General features: G+C 35.0%; 5 protein-coding genes and 1 long non-coding RNA gene across 9 annotated transcripts; 1 reads left to right on the top strand and 5 right to left on the bottom strand.

The window, feature by feature from the left end:
- Positions 1-186: 186 nt before the first annotated feature.
- LOC18597642 (7-deoxyloganetic acid glucosyltransferase-like) lies at positions 187-2,171 on the bottom strand. The gene is made up of 2 exons (XM_007026789.3): positions 1,601-2,171; positions 187-1,498 (listed from the first exon to the last, which is right to left on the bottom strand). The coding sequence occupies exons 1-2, from the start codon at positions 2,118-2,120 to the stop codon at positions 549-551; spliced, it is 1,470 nt and encodes a 489-aa protein (XP_007026851.3). The 5' UTR covers positions 2,121-2,171; the 3' UTR covers positions 187-548.
- Positions 2,172-2,923: 752 nt separating this feature from the next.
- Positions 2,924-3,373, top strand: LOC108662323 (uncharacterized). The gene is made up of 2 exons (XR_001928237.2): positions 2,924-3,026; positions 3,137-3,373. It is a non-coding gene; the product is annotated as an uncharacterized LOC108662323 (long non-coding RNA).
- On the bottom strand, positions 3,316-4,930 carry LOC18597641 (7-deoxyloganetic acid glucosyltransferase-like). Its single transcript, XM_007026787.3, has 2 exons — positions 4,393-4,930; positions 3,316-4,306 (listed from the first exon to the last, which is right to left on the bottom strand). The coding sequence occupies exons 1-2, from the start codon at positions 4,928-4,930 to the stop codon at positions 3,387-3,389; spliced, it is 1,458 nt and encodes a 485-aa protein (XP_007026849.3). The 3' UTR covers positions 3,316-3,386.
- Positions 4,395-7,739, bottom strand: LOC18597640 (7-deoxyloganetic acid glucosyltransferase-like). Of its 4 annotated transcripts, none has more exons than XM_007026785.3 (3): positions 6,485-7,739; positions 5,069-6,040; positions 4,395-4,533 (listed from the first exon to the last, which is right to left on the bottom strand). In XM_007026785.3, the coding sequence occupies exons 1-2, from the start codon at positions 7,008-7,010 to the stop codon at positions 5,076-5,078; spliced, it is 1,491 nt and encodes a 496-aa protein (XP_007026847.3). In that variant the 5' UTR covers positions 7,011-7,739; the 3' UTR covers positions 4,395-4,533; positions 5,069-5,075. The 4 variants fall into 4 exon arrangements, with proteins under 4 accessions (XP_007026847.3, XP_017977597.2, XP_088663044.1 ...); XM_018122108.2 differs by having other exon boundaries at positions 4,410-4,547; XM_088806918.1 differs by lacking the exon at positions 4,395-4,533 and having other exon boundaries at positions 4,955-6,040.
- An 823-nt stretch (positions 7,740-8,562) lies between these two features.
- Positions 8,563-10,819, bottom strand: LOC108661878 (7-deoxyloganetic acid glucosyltransferase-like). The gene is made up of 2 exons (XM_018120767.2): positions 10,172-10,819; positions 8,563-9,627 (listed from the first exon to the last, which is right to left on the bottom strand). The coding sequence occupies exons 1-2, from the start codon at positions 10,680-10,682 to the stop codon at positions 8,672-8,674; spliced, it is 1,467 nt and encodes a 488-aa protein (XP_017976256.2). The 5' UTR covers positions 10,683-10,819; the 3' UTR covers positions 8,563-8,671.
- A 6,752-nt stretch (positions 10,820-17,571) lies between these two features.
- Positions 17,572-19,888, bottom strand: LOC18597639 (7-deoxyloganetic acid glucosyltransferase-like). Its single transcript, XM_007026783.3, has 2 exons — positions 19,250-19,888; positions 17,572-18,704 (listed from the first exon to the last, which is right to left on the bottom strand). Exons 1-2 carry the CDS (start codon positions 19,758-19,760, stop codon positions 17,749-17,751), a joined length of 1,467 nt encoding a protein of 488 aa, XP_007026845.3. The 5' UTR covers positions 19,761-19,888; the 3' UTR covers positions 17,572-17,748.
- Between the last annotated feature and the right edge of the window lie 2,461 nt (positions 19,889-22,349).

The raw sequence follows: 22,349 nt of genomic DNA, 5'->3' as shown, positions 1-22,349 counted from the left end.
TTTTTGCATGTACAGGTGGGCATGAATATTTTTTGGCTGAGTGTGACCCATTTGGTTTCTCTGTAACAGGGTTTTAGCAGCTGAAGGGATTTCTTTCTACGTCTGCTGTTTTGTAGCAACCCCCTTGCCGGTTCTTTCAATAAAATGTTCATGCCCTTCCAAAAAAAAAAAAAAGTGTTAAAAGTCTTCTTCTCAACAATGGTTTTCCATTGATTACATGTCTTCAGACACTTCACAAGCCGAAGGAATCATTGATCCTTTATGATTTCTATCAACTTTTCCAAGTTTTTTTTTTTTTTTGAAAAATAGGCACTTCATTTCAACACAACTCGGATTTAAATCAAATTCTTGTAAGAGTACAAGAACATCACCAGATTTTAAGTTGTTAATAGACCCATATCAACTTAAAATCCAGGCTCTGCAAGAAAACCACACAACAAAAGTATCCCTTTCGTTCCCTACGCAAAAGTATCAACTTTGCCAAGATGCAAACCGAAGATCCATCCTACACTATTTCAAGCCTGCTTGGTAATCTTTTGCTAGCAACATTATGTAGGAATGAGTGATCGTATATCAGTAATCAACCGCTGGAGGTTGCAATACGAAGATCCACCTTCCTGGACACTCTCTTCTGCCTGCCTTGTAATCTTATCCATTGATTTCATTATCTCATCTCTCTTATCTTCCATTAGATCATTCACCAGTTTCTCAACCGTTGATCTATCACATGTATCTTTCATGTCAAAACCAATCCTCCATAATTCACTCACACATCTGCTGTTGACTAGCTGGTCAGCTTCCGTAGGCCAACAAATCATGGGCACCCTCGCGTAAATGCTCTCCATGGTTGAATTCCATCCACTATGCGTCAAGAACCCACCGATGGCTGGATGGGCTAAGACCTTTTCTTGAGGTGCCCAACTCACTATCAACCCTTTCTCCTTCGACATGTTTTCAAGCTCCATCAGGATTTGTCCTGGAGTTGAATCATCTTCTTGTTGTCCAACAATGGGGTTGGGTAGAATGACCCACAAGAAAGGCCTGCAGCTATTGAGTAAACCCTGCCCAATCTCAAGGATTTGGCTGCGAGATAAACTTACCAAACTCCCAAAGCTAACAAAAATGACTGATCCTGATGGTTGAGAATCCAGCCATGTAATGCAGCTTGTGTCTTCTTTGCAGATGGTAACATTGATTGAATGTAAAGGATTTGAATCCTTAATACAATAGTTATTAAGCAGACAATGCAAAGGACCAATGGTGTAAATTTTAAAAGGCAAAAAAGAGCTAAGTTTAGAGATTACTGGGGCTTCGAGTTTGTCAAAGGTGTTAAGTATCACACCATATGCTTGAGACACAGCTGAGGATCCATAATTAGTACTGATTTCTATGACTTGTTTGCAAACTGTGTCAAACCTGGCAAAACCCGATAGATCCCGGCGTCGAACAGACATTCCCAATCCTGAAATGGAAGTGACCGGCTTGTCCATATCTTTATCTGTTAAACAGAATATGATTTAATTTCTCACTGTTCACACAAGAAAAATTAAAAGTCAAGAGAGTTAGATGGTCACAGCAACTATATATGCATGCCTACAACCTCGTAAGGGAACTTCCCCTTCTTCGATGAGCTTCAAGAGATGAAAGTCCATCCACATGTAGTGAGCACACGCTGTTTGAAAGGCGAAGACAGGAATATTCCCAAACTCCTTGGCAACATCCATGGCGGAAGAACACATGATTGCCCAATCTGCTATGATGCACGTGGGAGGCCGCCGCCCTGTTTTTTTCTCCAACAACTCACTCAAAGCTGGCTTCGCCGCAGCTTTTGTAGAGAGCAAAAGGTCAACAAAACCTTGTTCGGACCGTCTATGTGGGTCAAGACCGAGTGGGACTTTATCAGGGTAGGACAAGAGCTGAAAATTAGGATACCGGCTACGGAATGCTGGAATATCGGAGGAAAGAAGGAGAAGGTCGTGGTTGCGTTGAGTGTTTAGGAAGGTGACTTGGAAATTGGCATGACTGAGAAGTTCTGCTAGCCTGAACATGGGTTTGATGTGGCCATGTGCAGGGAAGGGAAAGAAGACTACGTGAGGAACTTGGGGTTCTGGCTGCTCCATTATTAGATAACAATTTGCTTTGGGCTATTGGTTGCTCAATTCCGGATGATAACACCCAAATATAGGTAGAGAACTCCTAGGAAACATCAATATCTGATCATGCAGACATGAGGCTCTACGCACACTATTGTCGGCTATCTGATTATGATCCACGAGACTGGACTTGGGGGACAAACATCAATACATTTCTTCTGGTTTTTTTCTTTTAATTAAATTAAGTTGATACACGAATATATTATTAAATTATTATTTTTAAAAAATTATAAATATAATAGAATTTTTTTATTTAATCTAATTTTAGGCTAATTTTAGTTTAATGAAGTTTTTAAATATTGATGATTCACTTTAGTAAGATTTGTAACTTTATCACAATTGATTTCTTTTACCTAACTCTTTATTAAAAAGAGTAGGTAGCAGCGTCACAAGTGCTTACGTAACTCTCAAAATTGGTATTTATTATTTGAATATTCCACTTACAGTTTCTTGACTTTGGGACAGTGGATTAACATTAATTGAAGAACCTATCTTTCTAACTTGTTCTCCATGGGGCGAAAAGATACTGCCAAACATCAGAAATCAAAATCTTAATAATTCTAATAGCAATTCAGCATTAATCTAATTTTATTAATTGTTGCAAGATTCGGATAATAATTACTGGACCAGCAGTGCTTAATTCTCTGGCTGACATTTGATCAAAGTTGTCAGATTCATTGACCTTATTATGTGTTCAATCAATTTCTCCAGGTTGTTATCAGAAGACCCACCTTCCTGGACACTATATCCTGAGCTTGCTTTGCAATCTCGTCTATTGATTTCATAGTTTCTTCTCCCTTATACCCTCCATGAAACCTCTCACCAGGAATGCCTAGGTTACACGCAATTGAATATGATTCAAGCACCAAAAAGGTGTGTATTATCCAGCTTTGTAACACTCGATTCTAACAGTCATATCGAGTTTTTAAAGTTTTTTTTTAATATTATATATGTATAAAGTAAATGATCGTGGACGTATTCAGTGTTTGTGAAGGTGACTTGGGAGCTAGCATAACTGAGAAGCTCTGCTAGTTTGAGCATGGGTTTGACGCGGCCTTGGGCGGGGAAGGGCAAGAAGACTGTGTGGGGTGCTTGAAGTTCTAGCTGCTGTTGCTCCATTTTCATAGATTTTTTGCTATAGTTAAGCTCCTGGATTTTGAACTTTGGAAGAATGAACTTTATGTATACATATGCAAGATAATTGAAACCAAAGTACTCCATCATAACATGTTATTAAGTTTCAAGTTCTTGAATTAGCATCTCTAAGTTGCTAGAGGAAGACCCGCCATGGCTAACACTCTCTCGAGCCAGCTTCGAAATTCCATCCACTGATCTCATAACCTCCTCCCTTCGATCTTCCATCAATGCCCTGACCATCTTCTCCACCGTTGACCTATCACACATATCCTTCAGGTCAAGTCCAATCTTCCACACCTCACTCACGCAACTGCTGTTGACCAATTGGTCAGGTAGTTTGGGCCAACATAGCATAGGGACACCAGCCACCATGCTTTCAAGGGTCGAGTTCCAACCGCAGTGGGTCAAGAACCCACCCACCGATGGATGAGCCAAGACCTCCTCTTGGGGAGCCCAATCCACAAGCAACCCTTTTTCTTTTGTCCCCAAATCGGGCTCTCGTGCAATGATTTGGTTATGGTCCTTCTCTCCTGCGATTATGTCTGGTCTAAGGACCCACAGGAACCGCTTACCGCTGTTCACCAGCCCGTGCCAGAACTCCAATAATTCTTCACTTGTTAAAACCACATGGCTTCCGAAACTCACATAAACAACAGATCTTAGCGGCTGTGAGTCAAGCCAAGTGATGCAGTTGTGGTCTGCTTCCCTCAGGTTGCCGTTGAATGATGAATGTTGTGATAGATCTCCAAGACGAGCTTTCCGGAGAGCATGGAGAGGTCCAATGGTGTAAACTTTAGGAAGAAGGGGGATCATTTGAGAGAGAACAGGAGCTTCCAGGGAGTCAAATGTATTGAAGATAACAGCAGAAGCTCGAGTCATGGCTTGAGTCTCGCTTACAAAGAATTGAAAGTTAGGGTCTTCCAATTGTTTCAATCCGAAAGAATAAGGCCGATCATGCAGTCTTAAACTGCCTTTCATTTCTGGAACGCTGCTAACTTTCTGACCCATATCACTATCTGTAACAATTTTATCTTGCTAAAATTTTTCAAATATAACACTAAAAATAAATGTAGAATTGAAGTTGAGCAGTTTAAAAGCTTACCTGAAAATTGAAGCTCTCCTTGTTGAATGAGCTTGGGAACACAAAGATAAGACCACAAGCAACAACTACTTATAGCTCGAAAGATAATCACTTTTATTTGTAACTCTTCTGCAACGTCAATGGCAAAAGACAAAATCCCATCTGCGATTATGCAACTAACAGGAGGAATATCAGTTTTGAGGGACAAAGAGGTAAGCAAATCCCGGAGAAGTGGCTTGGTAACATTCTTGATTGAGTGCACTAAGTGCATGAAGTGTACAAGGTTACGTGGATGATCTTCAGGGAGTCCATCGGATACAGACTCGAAATGAAGGGTGGGGAACCGAGTGGAGAGGTCTTGGAGGTTGTTTAAACGGCGGTGACTATGGTGGGTGTTGAGGAAAGTGACCCGGAGACCAGCTTGACAGAGGAGTTCTGCTAGGCAGAGCATGGGTTTGATGTGGCCTTGGGCAGGGAAGGGCAAGACCAGAACATGTGGTTGCCTCATCGCAAAGTCACGAGTAGTGGATAATGGTAACATGTCTTTATATGAACACATGTAATGTTAAATTAAGCATTAAAATTTGAAAAAATAAATTAAGCATCAATGTATTATCATTCATCTGATTAAAACATAGGTTCCAATACATTGTTTTATAATGACAATAAAATGTTATTACCAGTGAAGTGATAATACCTTCAGATCACTTCTTGCCTTCAGAATTGTTGTGACCTAAATGACTCCTTAACCGTATGTCATCAATCAATTTGTCGAGGTTGCAGAAAGAAGACCCCCCTTCCTTGACAGCCTCATGAGCCAACTTTTTAATCTCATTCACTGATTTCATGATCTCTTCTCTTTTATCCTCCATCAGATCTCTCACCATTTTCTCAATCAATGATCTATCACACGAATCTTTCATGTCAAAACCGATTTTCCACACGTCACTCACAAACCTGCTGTTCATTTGCTGGTCACCGATTGCAGGCCAACAGATCATGGGCACGCCTGCAAATATACTCTCCAAGGTTGAGTTCCATCCGCTATGATTGAAGAACCCACCGATGGCTGGATGTGTCAAGACCAGTTCTTGAGGTGCCCAACTCACCAGCAGCCCTTTATCTCCTGTCATGTCTTTAAGCTTCCCCAAGATTAAGTTTGGACCATCCTCCCCAATAATTGAGTCTTGTCGAATGACCCACAAAAAGGGTTTACCGCAATTAACCAAGCCATGCCACAACTCGAACATCTGGTCACGCGTAAAGCTGATTACACTACCAAAGCTAACAAAAATAACTGATTTTGACAGCTGAGAATCAAGCCAAGTCATGCAACTTGTGTCTTCTTTCCATAGAATATTTTCGCCTGATGCTACAGATATCAGGTCCTTCATGCGGACAGTAGAAAGACTATGCAAAGGGCCGACTCTGTAGACTTTGGTAAAATGAGAACCAAGTTTAGCTATCACGGGTGCTTCAAGTTCATCAAAAGTATTGAGTATCAAACCAGATGCTCGTGGCAAGACTAAGGTTTGATCGTTGATAAAGTATTTCAAAGCTGGATCATTGGCTCTCTCGATCCTGAAAATTCCTGGAAGATCACGGCGTCGAACAACATTCTCCAGTCCCGGAATGCAAGTGACCAGCTTGTCCATGTCTTCATCTGCAACTAAAATCAAAGGTTTGATTGCAATTCAAAGTGAAATGAAACAATCTCAAAAACAAAAGGATGGCATATAAGCAACATCATTGCTTCAGCATCTCAAATGAAAAGCTGGATAAACATTATTCTAAAAAAAATTGGGTATTCAATAATTAATGCTAGGACTGGCAAGTGAAATACAACAAGCTTGTTAGTCATATGCTGTGTATAGTTAGGATAGAACTTCTCTTGTACTTTTACTTAATTATAGTAAATAATTTAAGGTTTGTTTTCTAGTTTTAAAACTGATTCCTAGACAAAACCAATTAATCCAAAAGGAAAACATGAAATCCACTAAAAAAAAAGACTGTCTAAACTTGTATTTCAAGAATCGGAACCACAAAAACACTGAGCCAAGCGTATAAAAAGTACTTATTGAAGATAGTTAAGAAGATTTGATCCCCAACTAACCTTGAAAAGGAACATCCCCTTCTTCCACGAGCTTTGGTAGATTAAAGTAAGCCCAGATGCAACAAGCACTCGATGTTCGCAAAGCGAAGAAAGGAATCTCAAATTGCTCTGCCACATCAATAACAGGAGATGACAAAAACCCATCTGCTATTATGCACGTTGCAGGCTGTCGCCGTCCCCTTTCCCGATTGAAAGAAATCAAAAGCTCACCGAGCGCTGGCTTGATCACAGACCCTAAAGATAATATGTTGTCATGAAGGCTAAATAGGCCGGGGCGTGGACGATCACTTGACCGACGAACAGGGTCAGGCATGGACAAGAACTCAAATTCAGGGTGCCGACGGCGGAATGCAGGCATATCCATGGAGAGAAGGAGACGATCGTGGATCTGCTGAGGGTTTAGGAAGGTGACTTGGAAACTGGCATGGCTGAGAAGCTCTGCCAGGCTGAGCAAGGGTTTGATGTGGCCAAGTGAAGGGAAAGGCAGCAAGACTACGTGTGGCACTCGGGGTTGTGTTTGCTCCATTTTGATTCTCCCAAGGAATTTCGCTTTAGCTAGCTCCCGGGTTCTAATCTGCAGTAGTGTAAATGATGCTAATAGTTTAATTTGCTTCAAACCGATCGTATACAGACAAGGAGATTCTTTCTTACAGTTACAGGAACATGATGAGGTTCTCTGACAATGGTTGGAGCTGACAGAATTTTCTAACTGGATAAAAGTAAAGCTGAGAGAGTTCAGTATTGTAGTTTGGCTATTGGTGAACTGCGGGCCTGAGGCTTTCTGACAGAATTTGGCCTCTGATAAACCCAAAGAACAACTTTCTGAAAGGGTAGAATGAATTTTTAAATATCAATTAACTAATCAAAACATAACTTCTAAAGTGATTGGTTCCTTGTCTTTACGCAACTCAATACATCTTATTTAGGATCTTCTTTGTTTCAACTGGTGAAATGCCAATGTCTTCTAATCACTTGTTGCCTTTCGAGCAAAAATATTCATACATGTCTGGGCCACCTCTCTCGGTGCTGTCTTCTTCCTCAGCTGTTTTAGGTCATCCTCTGATCTCCCTCAGATTTACGTGATTCATAGCGGAGATTGTGTGATTCATTCCATTATAGCATCAGTTTGTGTTTTTATGCTGAAATTGTGTTTTCTTTCCTTGGTTGAATCGGTTTGTGTACAAATTTGGCCCCCTGGATTTGTACAGATTCTCTTTCATGCCCAGGGGGATGCTTGAAAATAATTAGTTGATATTTGACAGGCTAACGTTAACGACCGCTGATGGGTTCTGTTCTTCTTTCTTAGCAATATCTAATTAAAAGAAATACTGTAAACTAAGTATACACTGTTCAGAATATTCAGAATTCTGCTTAAAATGTTCAAGCAACTTTATCTGTTCACAACATTCAGCAACACTTTGCAAATTTATGATGAATTATATACATATATATTGCATTGGACTGAAAGATTATTCACATAACAGACAAAAGGAAAGATGAAAGATGAGAAATTCTCAAAAAATGAAAAAAAAAAAACTTCATGAACAACTCATTTATGATGGATGAGTCATATTTTGTTCTCCTTTCTAATTCAGGAAGTTTCTGATCTTTCTTCCTTCATGTGTGCACTTCTTTGCTTTATTATTATTATTATTTAAGAAGAGAATGCTGGTATGAGTTAGAGGCCAAAACTACATTTTGCCCATATGCCCTCTTGCTTTGCTGTTACCTGTTCTGCAGTGCTTCTAACTGAGCACTTGTCATAGGGAGAGTTGTCCATTGTTCTTTTGCATTTAAATCTAATTAACTAAATCACTAATGAAATAAACCTGAGCTTGCTCTCTCTGACATTAGTACTCTGGTGGCTAGTGTTTACACCATTAATGATGTTTCTCTAGGCTCTAGCTGCAACTGTTGGTTTCATTGTTCAATTTTCATCTTATATGTAAGAAAATTAATTCTTTTCTTGTAATAAATTCGAACATGCTCATCTCAGGTATGAATTTTTCGATAACAAGAAGATTGACATATATAATGAAAAAGACATTAATTGTTGGGAAAGATATAGCAATCGAGAGTTTTGTTGAATCGTTTGTTGATATAGATTTCAATAATATTTATAGGATGCCTACTAACATTTATTATTTAGGATACATTGTTTTATAACTGGTGAAATGCTAATGCCTTCTAGTCACTTCTTTCCTTCCGAGCAAAATGACTCATTGACCAAATGTCATCAATCAATTTCTCAAGGTTGGAGAAAGAAGAGCCCCCTTCCTTGACAGTTTCATGAGCCAGCTTCTTAATCTTATTCACTGATTTCATGATCTCTTCTCTTTTATCCTCCATCAGGCTTCTCACCATTTTCTCAATCGTTGATCTGTCACAGGTATCTTTCATGTCAAGACCGATTTTCCACACATCACTCACGAACCTGCTGTTGATTTGTTGGTCACCAATTGCAGGCCAACAAATCATGGGTACTCCTGCATATACACTCTCCAAGGTCGAGTTCCATCCGCTGTGGGTTAAGAACACACCGATAGCTGGGTGAGCCAAGACCTCTTCTTGAGGAGCCCAACTCACCATCAATCCTTTGTTGTCTTCTATCATGGCTTTCAGCTCCCCTGGGATCAGGCTTGGATCAACCTCTCCTGTAATTGAGTCTGGTCGAATGACCCACAAAAATGAATAGCCACTATTCACCAAGCCATGTCGGAACTCAAGCATTTTGTCTCGTGTCAAGCCTATTAAACTCCCAAAGCTAACAAAAACAACTGATCTTGACGGCTGAGAATCAAGCCAAGGCATGCAGCCTCTATCTTCTTTCCATAGAATACTGTTGCTTGATGCTGAAGTTGTTAGGTCCTTCGCGCGGGCATTGGAGAGACCGTGTAAAGGACCGACAGTGTACATTTTGGTAAAAACAGAAGCCAGTTTAGATAACATGGTTGCTTCAAGTCCATCGAAAGTGTTGATTATCACTGCAAATGCTCGTGGCATGACTAAGGTTTGGTCGTTGATAAAGAATTCCAAGCCTGGATCGTCAGCTCTCTCAATCCTGAAAATTCCCGGAAGATCTCGACGTCGAACAACATTCTCTAGTCCTGGAATGCAAGTGACTGGCTTGTCCATGTCTTTATCTGCAACACCATACAAGTTAAAACCAAGCTAAATGATAATGAATCATTAAAGAGTTTTTTTTTTCTTAATTGCATCATAGATTCTGTTAAATTCAGGCTTGATGGGATACACAACATTGCTAATGATCATGTAAACAGGGAACTAAGTGTAAATTGGGGTTTGGCAGATAACATTTTTGTTTGATGTTCCATCTTTTCCATTGTTTCCTGCTTCTGCAGGTTGCTTCCTCTGTAGCAGGCAATTTCCTGCTTTTCTTAGATAAATACAAATCTCAATTATCCAAAACAGAGATACCACAAGAATGCCAGATCAAGGTAAGTGGTTAGCTTGCCACTTCTTTTCTTAATTATATACAAGTAATCAAGAATCTGATTGTTTGCCATTTGATTATCAGAGCAGGCATACAATTATCTTATTCTTGTTGGTGATTTATCTAGTTTTCTGCTATTCCTTGGAGAAAATCAACCCAGTAACTTAGACCAGAAATCCTTTGAGAAAACTACTAGCTGAAAATGTGATGAGAATTGCTTTGATCCAACTAACCTTGTACCACTGGAACATCCCCTTCTTCAACGAGCTTAGGTACGTGGAAGTAAGTCCAGATGCAACAAGCACTCGATGTTCGGAAAGCGAAGACAGGAACCTGAAATTCCTCTGCAACATCAATAACAGAAGAAGACAATATCCCATCTTCGATTATGCACGTAGCAGGCTGCCACCGTCCCTTTTTCTTGCAAAGCGAAATGAAAAGCTGACGGAGCGCTGGCTTGATCACAGGACCTGCGGCCAATAAAAAATCACCCGGACTCATAGTGCCCGAGCGTGGACGATCACGTGGTACAACATCTGGGATCGTCAGGAACTGCAACTCAGGGTAGCGTGCCAGCAAGTCAGTGGAGAGGAGACGATCATGGATGCGTTGCGTGTTTATGAAGGTGACTTGGAAACTGGCACGGCTGAGAAGCTCTGCTAGCTTGAGCATGGGTTTGATGTGACCAAGTCCAGGGATGGGCAAGAACACCACGTGGGGTACTTGGGGTTCTGCTTGTTCCATTTTTTATCCTTTGAAGGAATTTTTCCTTAGCTCCCTGGTTTTCAGAAGAATCGTGAAGTAGATCCAGCATGTGCATTACTTAGTTTGACTTTGGCCTCGCGGCACAGAGACCAACGTTAATTTGGATCCACTTGTCTTGGTTTGTTGCGTGGCTGCGGCAAGGTATAGCTCGTCTTGACGTAAAATATTTTTTAAAACACTGTTTCTACTAGTCAATAAAAAGAGTCCACTAACTATACAAGGTGTGCACCCAAGAGATGATATAAATAATAATAAATATTTTCAATTGTTTATTTAAATAATAGAAAAATATTAAAATTTTGAATAAAATTTATAAATTTTTTAATTTTTAATTATAATTTTATACGAGTTTATTAATTTTTAAAATAAAATTTTTTTCAAAAAAATATCTATGTGAAACACATAAATCTAATAGTTAATTAACTTTGTTAATTTGATAACATATTAATAATAAAAAAATAATTTTACTTTTTAATAATTTTAAAAATTATAAATTTATAACTTTTTTAAAAAAACCTACACTACCTTCACCGATCGACCATTGGCCCCAAGGAGCACTGATATGGTGGCAAGAAACATCGTCAATCAATTTAAAAGAAAGAAAAGAGTAAAAAAAATATTTTAGATATTTCACATTTAAGTATTAATGTTATTTATATATTATTTATTTTAAAAATTAATAAATTCGTATGAAATTATGATTAAAAATAAAGAAATTTGTGTATTTTACCTGAAAAATTTTTATAAAAGATTTCATGAGATAATTTTCTTTATTTTTTATTACTAAACGGACTTTAAACATGCTCAGGCCTGTTTCACATAATAAATGTGTTGGGTTGGGCTTGCTAATCAATCAGGCTGAACCAAAATCTGAACACCCAAAAGGAAATATGTTGTATCCGACATCCTGTCCAAAGGGACAGATCAAAGTGCAAATGGTGCAGAGCTGGACCCTGGTCCTCCGACATGACACTCATGCCTGAATTGCCCTGTCATTCAGTGGGGTACCATTTGTCTTTTATTTTTGGACAAATATTTGATGAAATTCATAACATTTTATTTGGTGCATTTCCAATATTATAGTGGATTTTGTCGAACAAGTTGCAAAGATATTTGCCAAAACTACAACCCCAAAAGAATCCATCTAAGATTTGTTACTTTATCTTCTTATCTAACTATTTAGGATTCATGAATCTCATTCCTTACCAATTTAGCAATCTCTAAACAAAACAACCAGATTTATATTTAGTACATGTTTGGCCTAATTTTTTTTCAACGTATCTATTTCTTAAAAATAAAAGTTAAATCAAATATAATATTTTAAGAAACTCTTAAAAAAAAGTAACTTTTTTTTAAGAACAAAATTTAAAAAAAAAAGCTTAAAAAAAAGGTCTAAGGATGAGCTTTTTCTTTTCTTCTTTTAAAAACATATTAATTTTCAAGAAATACCTCTCTTTCAATTAATCTCCCTCTCCTCTCTTTTCCTCCACAAATTACTATTCTTCAACATAAATCACGATTTCCCTATTCTCTACCTCTCTCTACAAAAACTAATAAAAAAAAGAAGACCCAACAACAGAATATCAAAATCTAAAATTTTTTTGTTCTTACAAAAATTTAAAAAAAATTAAAATTCAAAATTGTATTCAGATACTATTTACAGATTTTCTCTCTTTTTCACCAAAAATGATTGTAATATTAAATACATCATTTCTTCTTTTCTCTTCTTTTTTGAGAATTGAAGTATCAAGGTTCGATTGCTTGTTAGATCAACAAAAATATAATACTATTGCTACTATATAAGTTTGAATATTATTCCTTTTTTATTGATTTCTTCAATTTTAACATATGAAATTATATATAAACTTAAAGTATTACATTATAATTTATAAAGTGATTGAAGATAGCATAAATACCTTTTATGGTAATTCTGATCGAAATTAGAGTTTACATAATTTATTTTGTTAAATAATTTACCAAACAACTTTAGCTTAATTCTAAAAACTATTATTTTTTATAAGAACTTAATAATAACTTTTATATTAAAAAAAGTTAGGCCAAACAGGTTTTTAATACATTATCAGAATATAATATCAACAATACATCAAATATAAAAATTTAAAAATATTATAAAAAATTAAAAAAATAATAATCAAATCATTTCCGTCATTTGTTTTTCTTTACGGAGAATTAACCATTTCATAAGTAACAATTTTAGCTTTAACCCACCAACCCCAACAAAAGAATTTGCAATAAGGAAAGATTTGATTTTCGAATAGGTGAGATAAAAGGAATTTTATGCTATTTTTGGATAGGAATACATTAGAATAAATATTTTTCGCTTTTAATCTTTAATAAAGTTTGTTAAATCGCCTATAATGCCTTTAGGTGGCATTTGGTACTTTACAATGCAATATGATTACAGGTAATGTGATTGCAGGAAAAATAATATTACAGTGTTTAGTATACAAGCAAAATAATAATTAAAATACAGGGAAGATAACATTGCAGCATTTGGTTTACAAGTACTTTGTTGAGAATGTAATGTTAATTTTTAAAATTACCCCTATTTATTAAAATATAAGTTTAATATACTTGTATTTTTTATTATTAATTTTTATATAATATCATCTCTTAAATATATTTTTAATGTCATATATTTTATTTTTATTTTATTATAATCTTATTTTTTTATTTCTTAATATAATTTTTATATTATATATTTTATTTTAATTTCTTTTACCTATATTATATAAATTTTAATTTCTTATATTTTATTTTAATTTAATTTTTGATTTTTATATTATATATTTTATTTTAATATTTTTTATTTTAATTATAACGTTACAAAATATTTTTAATAAGGTAATAAAGTTGAAGGGTAAAAGTGTATTTAAAAACATTACAGAGTGCAGTGTAATGTGATTGCATTACAATTTCACATTACAGTTGTCTGTTGCAAAATAAACACGATAATATAATTTAATTGGACACATTTCAGGGAATGTGCTCTTACTTCTCTCGTACTAAACGCTCCCTTATTTTTTTTTCCATCAAAGGTGAAAGGTTGAAATACGACAATGCTAAAAGAGGGACAGAGAAAGAAGAGAATTGTGAACAAAGATTCCCATTAAATGTACTTCCAAGAATTTTCCCCACAATTTTATTTTTTTTAATTTTTGTGGGGCAAAGCTTGCCTTTGCATTTTTTAAAATAAATAAATAACTAATTAATTAAAAGCCTATATAGTTAGTAAGCCTTTGTTGAATATTTGGCCCATTTAATTTTAGTTTATTTTTTCTATCTCTTGAATGATTGTCAACACTCTTTTTATCTTATAACTTTTTAATCAAGATGACTTTTTTAATCTTAGTTTTTTGTTATCAAAACAAAAAAAAATTATTTATGCATTTACACCTATTAAGAAAAGAGGCTAAATTCTTAAGAAATTATCGAGTTTTAAAACTCCAAATACATTAAAATGTTAGAATTTATTTATGTGGAGAAAATTGTTTTTTTATTTTTTTATATTCAAAATACAAGGACTTGGGAAATAAAAAAAATTAAATGTGATAAAAAAAAGTTGAAAAATAATTCAAATAATCAATCATTTCATTTACTTCATGAAATCATTTATTATAACGTAAAAAAATTAAAAATTAAAAATATAATTTGTAAACTCCGCTTACATTTCTTATAAGTTTAATTGTTTTTCTCACATAATACTTTATGTTAATTCCTGTGAGTAAGTTCTGGTATTAAGAAAACGTTATATTATTAATTTTAAATAAAATTATTGTAAATATAAATAAATATATTAATTTTTAAATTAAGAATATTTTGATAACTTTATTTGATAAAATCAATAAATATAACTTTTTTAAAAAATGCATTTTATTCATAAAAATTAATTAAAAATATTTGAAATCATGACAAATATGATTAAAGTTTTTTTATATATAATTAATGGAGCCCTAAATTTGTTTAAAAACCGTGCAACGTAATTTAAGGGGACCAAGAGTCAGAGGAAGAACAAAATCAGAACTGTGGAAGGCAGTAAAGACAAATACTAAGAGTCAGTAATCCAAGACTTAACGCCTATCCAATTAGGTGCTTAAGCCTCTCTAATTGGTGCATGCAGCCCCATCTCATCATAATAATTAAACACAATAATAAAGACAAGGAAGTCTACTGATGAAGACCCACCTCAGGGGGTGGGGCGTAGGACCCACACAAGTCCATCAGGATTCGTCCCCACCAGGGAAGAAATCAAAAGCTCACCGAGCGCTAGCTTGATCACAGACCCTAGAGATAATATCTTGTCATGGAGGCTAAATAGGCCGGGGCGTGGACGATCATGTGACGGACGAACAATCATACTTGGTCATTGCTAGACAGACCAATCAATGGCCATGTAATTGATGTCAAATGGATTTTCAAACGAAAATTCAACTCTGATGGAAGCCTTAACAAAAATAAGGCGAGATTGATCGCAAAAGGTTATTCTCAACTTGCTGGAATAGACAATCATGATACTTTTGCACCAGTCGCAAGACTTGATATCATCAGACTTCTCATAGCTCTCTCTACTGCACTTGATTAGAAAATCTACCACATTGATGTTAAGTCTGCCTTTTTGATTGGTAAACTCAATGAAGAAATATTCATCGAGCAACCAAGAGGATTTGAAGTTGGTGACAAACAAAACAAAGTATATAAGCTTCATAAGGAACTATATGGCCTGAAACAAGCACCATGTGCTTGGTACAGTAGGATTGATGCCTACATATTAGCTCAAGGTTTTTACAAGAGCTTGAATGAAGCTACTTTGTATGTGAAGAAAATAAAAAATGAAATGGCAGTAATTATGTCTCTTTATGTTGATGATATCTTCATTACTAATGGAGATCAAGCAAGTATCAGGGAATTTAAATCAGCAATGAAAAAGGAGTTTCACATGTCTGATTTCGGTCAAATGAAATATTTTCTTGGTCTTGAAATTTATCAGTCCAAGGAAAATATTACTCTTTCTCAAATCAACTACATTCAAGAAGTCCTCAAACGTTTCAAGATGGCAGAATGTAAGTCAACCTCAACTCCTTTAGTTGCACATGAAAAGTTATCTCTCAATTCTGGTGAAATATTATAGAGTGCCAGTGATTATCGAAGTCTTATAAGATGTCTACTATATATTTGTTCTACCCATCCAAAGATAATGTTTGCTGTAAGTTATCTCTCAAGATTCATGCAGAGACCAAGTCAACTTCATCTGGTTGCTGTTAAAAGGGTTTTCAGATATTTAAGAGGTACAACCTGTCATGGGATAAATTTCATAAAAAACAAGACTATTGAGCTTGTTGGATTTTCAGATAGTGACCGGGGTGGCTGCAACGATGATGGTAGAAGCATATTAGGCTACATATTTTCTCTGAGAAATGGTCCTTTTTCATGGAACTCTCACAAGCAGAATACAGTGGCACAATCCTCATCTGAGGCAGAATATATGGCAGCAGCTGAAGCTTCAAATCAAGCAATCTGGCTAAGGAAAATTCTGCATGATCTTGGCATGGATCAAACCAATCCTACAAAGTTGTTTCTTGATAACAAGTCTGCAATCTCCATGACCAAGAATCCTGTGTTTCATGGAAGAACCAAGCATATCAACATCAAGTACTATGCCCTCAGAGATGCAGAAAAGAAAGGGGAGATACTTGTGCAATACTGCAAATCAGAAGACCAGGTTGCGAACATAATGACCAAGCCTCAGTCTAGGTCAAGTTTTGAACTTAACAAAGATAAGTTGATGATTCAGGTTGCAAGCATTAAGGAGGAGTGTTGCTAATAATGCTGGCAACAAGTTACAGTCAGTTGAAAATAGCAGCACGACTTGTACGCGGAAGTTGAAAACGTGATGTTGTATTTAGTTATTTTTTATCATGCTTTTACTTGTAATTCCTTATAACTACCAAGTAGCTAGTAGGTTGTATATATTGTTTGGATTATGAATGAAGTGTGTGCTTTTTCTTTCATTTTGCAATTACTCTATTCATCCCTGTTCTACTCAACCTAAAAGAGACGCTTCCTAACAGGAGCCATATTTTCATCCTCCATAATTTATCAACATTAACGACCGCTGATGGGTTCTGTTCTTCCTTCTTAGCAATATTCAATTAAAAGAAATACTGTAAACTAAGTATATACTGTTCAGAATATTCAGAATTCTACTTAAAATGTTCAAGCCACTTTATCTGTTCACAACATTGAGCAACACTTTGCAAATTTATGATGACTTATATACATATATATTGCATTGGACTAAAAGATTATTCACATAACAGACAAAGGAAAGATGAAAGATGAGAAATTCTCAAAAAAGGAAAAAAAAAAACTTCATGAACAACTCATTTATGATGGATGAGTCATATTTTTGTTCTTCTTTCTAATTCAAGAAGTTTCTGATCTTTCTTCCTTCATGTGTGCACTTCTTTCCTTTATTATTATTATTATTATTTAAGAAGAGAATGGTGGTATGAGTTAGAGGCCAAAACTACATTTTGCCCATATGCCCTCTTGCATTGCTGTTACCTGTTCTGCAGTGCTTCCGACTGAGCACTTGTCATAGGGATGAGTTCTCCATTGTTCTTTTGCATTTAAATCTAATTAACTAAGTCACTAATGAAATAAACTTCAACTTGCTCTCTCTGACATTAGTACTCCGATGGCTAGTGTTTACACCATTAATGATGTTTCTCTAGGCTCTAGCTGCAACTGTTGGTTTCATTGTACAATTTTCAACTTATATGTAACAAAATTAATTCTTTTCTTGTAATAAATTCGAACATGCTCATCCCAAGTATGAATTTGTCGATAACAAGAAGATTGACATATATAATAAAAAAAGACATTAATTGTCGAGAAAGATTTAGCAATAGAGAGTTTTGTTGAATCGTTTGTTGATATAGATTTCAATAATATTTATAGGATGCCTACTAACATTTATTATTTAGAATACATTGTTTTATAACTGGTGAAATGCTAATGCCTTCTAGTCACTTCTTTCCTTCCGAGCAAAATGACTCATTGACCAAATGTCATCAATCAATTTCTCAAGGTTGGAGAAAGAAGAGCCCCCTTCCTTGACAGTTTCATGAGCCAGCTTCTTAATCTTATTCACTGATTTCATGATCTCTTCTCTTTTATCCTCCATCAGGCTTCTCACCATTTTCTCAATCGTTGATCTGTCACAGGTATCTTTCATGTCAAGACCGATTTTCCACACATCACTCACGAACCTGCTGTTGATTTGTTGGTCACCAATTGCAGGCCAACAAATCATGGGTACTCCTGCATATACACTCTCCAAGGTCGAGTTCCATCCGCTGTGGGTTAAGAACACACCGATAGCTGGGTGAGCCAAGACCTCTTCTTGAGGAGCCCAACTTACCATCAATCCTTTGTTGTCTTCTATCATGTCTGTCAGCTCCCCTAGGATCAGGCTTGGATCAGCCTCTCCCGTAATTAAGTCTGGTCGAATGACCAACAAAAATGGATAGCCACTATTCACCAAGCCATGTCCGAACTCAAGCATTTTGTCTCGTGTCAAGCCTATTAAACTCCCAAAGCTAACAAAAACAACTGATCTTGACGGCTGAGAATCAAGCCAAGGCATGCAGCCTCTATCTTCTTTCCATAGAATACTGTTGCTTGATGCTGAAGTTGTTAAGTCCTTCGCGCGGGCATTGGAGAGACCGTGTAAAGGACCGACAGTGTACATTTTGGTAAAAACAGAAGCCAGTTTAGATATCATGGTTGCTTCAAGTCCATCGAAAGTGTTGAGTATCAATGCAAATGCTCGTGGCATGACTAAGGTTTGGTCGTTGATAAAGAATTCCAAGCCTGGATCATCAGCTCTCTCAATCCTGAAAATTCCCGGAAGATCTCGACGTCGAACAACATTCTCTAGTCCTGGAATGCAAGTGACTGGCTTGTCCATGTCTTTATCTGCAACACCATACAAGTTAAAACCAAGGTAAATGATAATGAATCATAAAAGAGTTTTTTTTTTTCTTAATTGCATCATAGATTCTATTAAATTCAGACTTGATGGGATACACAACATTGCTAATGATCATGTAAACAGGGAGCTAAGTGCAAATTGGGGTTTAGGAGATAACATTTTTGTTTGATGTTCCATCTTTTCCATTGTTTCCTGCTTCTGCAGGTTGCTTCCTCTGTAGCAGGCAAATTCCTGCTGTTCTTTGATAAATAAAAATCTCAATTATCCAAAACAGAGATACCACAAGAATGCCAGATCAAGGTAAGTGGTTAGCTTGCCACTTCTTTTCTTAGTTATATACAAGTAATCAAGAATCTGATTGTTAGCCATTTGATTATCGGAGCATGCATACAATTATCTTATTCTTGTTGGTGATTTATCCAGTTTTCTGCTATTCCTTAGAGGAAATCAACCCAGTAACTTAAACCAGAAATCCTTTGAGAAAACAACTAGCTGAAAATGTGATAAGAATTGCGTTGATCCAACTAACCTTGTACCACTGGAAAATCCCCTTCTTCAACGAGCTTAGGTACATGGAAGTAAGTCCAGATGCAACAAGCACTCAATGTTCGGAAAGCGAAGACAGGAACCTGAAATTCCTCTGCAACATCAATAACAGAAGAAGACAATAACCCATCTTCGATTATGCACGTAGCAGGCTGCCACCGTCCCTTTTTCTTGCAAAGCGAAATCAAAAGCTGACGGAGTGCTGGCTTGATCACAGGACCTGTAGCCAATAAAAAATCACCCGGACACATAGTGCCCGAGCGTGGACGATCACGTGGTACAACATCTGGGATCGTCAGGAACTGAAACTCAGGGTAGCGTGCCAGCAAGTCGGTGGAGAGGAGACGATCGTGGATGCGTTGCGTGTTTATGAAGGTGACTTGGAAACTGGCACGGCTGAGAAACTCTGCTAGCTTGAGCATGGGTTTGATGTGGCCAAGTGCAGGGATGAGCAAGAACACCACGTGGGGTACTTGGGGTTCTGCTTGTTCCATTTTTGATTCTTTGAAGGAATTTTGCTTTAGCTCCCTGGTTTTCAGAAGAATCGTGAGGTAGATCCAGCATGTGCATTACTTAGTTTGGCTGTGGCCTCGCTGCACAGAGACCAACGTTAATTTGGATCCACATCCCTTGGTTTGTCGCGTGGCTACGGCAAGGTAAAGCTTGTCTTGACGCAAAATATTTTTTTTTTAATTTTTTATACGTCAATAATAAAATTCCACTAACTATATAAGCTGTGCACCCAGGAGATGATCTAAATAATAATAATAAATATTTTCGATTGTTTATTTAAATAATAAAAAAATTAAATTTTTGAATAAAATTTAAAAAATTTTTAATTTTTAATCATAATTTCATATAAATTTATTAATTTTTAAAATAAACACTCTTTCGAAAAAATATTTATGTGGAACATATAAATCTAATTGTTAATTAACTCTGTTAATTTAATAACGTATCAATAATAAAAAGATATTTATACTTTTTATTATTTTAAAAAATTAAAAAATTATAATTTTTTTTTAAAAAACCAACACTACTTTCGCCGGTCGACCATTGCCTCCATGGAGCACCGATCTAGTGGCCAGTAAGAAACATCATCAATCAATCTAAAAGAAAGAAAAAAGTAAGAAGAAAAAAAGAATTTTTTAAACATTTAATATTTAAGTATTAATGTCATTTATGCATTTGATTAAATATTTATTTTAAAAATTAATAAATTCGTGTGAAATTATGATTAAAAATAAAAAAATTTTTGTATATTTTATCTTCAATTTTTTTATAAAATATTTCATGAGATAAATTTTTTTATTTTTTATTACTAAACGGACTTTAAACATGCTCAGGCCTGTTTCGCATGATAAATGTGTTGGGTTCGGCTTGCTAATCAATCAGGCTGAACCAAAATCTGAAGACCCAAAAAGAAATACGTTGTATCCGACATCCTCTCTAAAGGGACAGATCAAAGAGCAATTGGTGCAGAGCTGGACTCTGGTCCTCCAACATGACACTCATGCCTGAATTGTCCTGTCATTCAATGGGGTACCATTTGTCTTTTATTTTTGGACAAAAATTTGATGAAATTCATAACATTTTATTTGGTGTATTTCCAATATTATAGTGGATTTTGTCGAACAAGTTGCAAAGATAGTTGCCAAAGCTACAACCCCAGAAGAATCCATCTTAGATTTGCTACTTTATCTTCTTATCTAACTATTTAGGATTCATGAATCCCATTCCTTACCAATTTAACAATCTCTAAACAAAACAATCGAATTTATATTTAATACATTATCAGAATATAATATCAACAATATATCAAATATAAAAATTTAAAAACATTGTAAAAAAAAAAAAAAAAAAACAAGAATCAAATCATTTCCGTCATTCGTTTTCCTTTACGGAGAATTAACCATTTCACAAGAAACAATTTTAGCTTTAACCCATCAACCCCGATAGAAGAATTTGCAATAACGAAAGACTTTGATTTCCCAAAGTGGTGAGACAAAAAGAATTTTGTTTTATTTTTGGATAGGAATAAGTTAGAATAAATATTTTTCGCTTTTAATCTTTAATAAAGTGTGTTAAATCGCCTACAATGCCTTTATTCTTTTTGGCCATTAAAGGTGAAAGGTTGAATGCATGCCAAGATTGGAATACGACAATCCTAAAAGAGGGACAGAGAAAGAAAAGAATTGCGAACAAAGATTCCCATTAAATATACTTTCAAGAATTTTCCCCACAATTTTATTTTATTTTTGTAATATTTGTGGGGCCAAGCTTGCCTTTGCTTTTTTGAAAAATAAATAAATAAATAATTAAAAGTCTATATAGTTAGTAAACCTTTGTTGAATATTTCGGCCATTTAATTTTAGTTTATTTTTTCTGTCTCTTGAATGATTGTCAACAAAATCAAGATGACTTTTTTAATCTTAATTTTTGTTATCAAAAGAAACAAAAGCATTTATGCATTTACACCTATTAAGAAAGAGATTAAATTCTTACAGAATTATCGAGTTTTAAAATTTTCGAATACATTAAAATGTCAGAGTTTATTATGTCAAGAAAAATGTTTTTTTTTTAATTTTTGTTTATATTCAAAATACAAGGACTTGGGACATAAAAAATAAAATCTTGAAATGTGATGAAAAAATTGAAAAATAATTCAAATAATCAATCATTTCATTTACTTCATGAAATCATTTATTATATGTAAAAAAAATTAAAAATTAAAAATATAATTTGTAAACTCTACTTACATTTCTTATAATTTTAATTGTTTTTCTCACGTAATACTTTGTGTTAATTATTGTGTGTAAGTTCTGTTATTAAGAAAAAGTTAAATTATTAAATTTAAATAAAATTAATAATTATATAAATAAATATATTAATTTTAAATAAAAATTAATAATTATATAAAATAAATATATTAATTTTTAAATTAAGAATATTTTGTTAATTTTATTAGATAAAATTAATAAATATAATTTTTTATAAAAATAAAATTTATTTATAAAAATTAATTAAAAAATATTTGAAATCATGACAAGTATAGTTAAAGTTTTTTTTATATATAATTAATG

This window comes from Theobroma cacao, chromosome 5 (genome assembly GCF_053813885.1).
Source record: "Theobroma cacao isolate CCN51 chromosome 5, ASM5381388v1, whole genome shotgun sequence".
Taxonomy (NCBI): domain Eukaryota; kingdom Viridiplantae; phylum Streptophyta; class Magnoliopsida; order Malvales; family Malvaceae; genus Theobroma; species Theobroma cacao.
This window is presented reverse-complemented; position numbering and strand designations above follow the sequence as displayed.

Coding starts and splice junctions, on each gene's coding strand:
- LOC18597642 (XM_007026789.3), bottom strand. CDS start 2,120: ATGGAGCAGCCAGAACCCCAAGTTCCTCACGTAGTCTTCTTTCCCTTC. Junction 1,499..1,600: donor AGGGGAAGTTCCCTTACGAG/GTTGTAGGCATG, acceptor TCTGTTTAACAG/ATAAAGATATGGACAAGCCG.
- LOC18597641 (XM_007026787.3), bottom strand. CDS start 4,930: ATGTGTTCATATAAAGACATGTTACCATTATCCACTACTCGTGACTTT. Junction 4,307..4,392: donor AGGAGAGCTTCAATTTTCAG/GTAAGCTTTTAA, acceptor AAATTGTTACAG/ATAGTGATATGGGTCAGAAA.
- LOC18597640 (XM_007026785.3), bottom strand. CDS start 7,010: ATGGAGCAAACACAACCCCGAGTGCCACACGTAGTCTTGCTGCCTTTC. Junction 6,041..6,484: donor AGGGGATGTTCCTTTTCAAG/GTTAGTTGGGGA, acceptor CTTTGATTTTAG/TTGCAGATGAAGACATGGAC.
- LOC108661878 (XM_018120767.2), bottom strand. CDS start 10,682: ATGGAACAAGCAGAACCCCAAGTACCCCACGTGGTGTTCTTGCCCATC. Junction 9,628..10,171: donor GGATGTTCCAGTGGTACAAG/GTTAGTTGGATC, acceptor ATGGTGTTGCAG/ATAAAGACATGGACAAGCCA.
- LOC18597639 (XM_007026783.3), bottom strand. CDS start 19,760: ATGGAACAAGCAGAACCCCAAGTACCCCACGTGGTGTTCTTGCTCATC. Junction 18,705..19,249: donor GGATTTTCCAGTGGTACAAG/GTTAGTTGGATC, acceptor ATGGTGTTGCAG/ATAAAGACATGGACAAGCCA.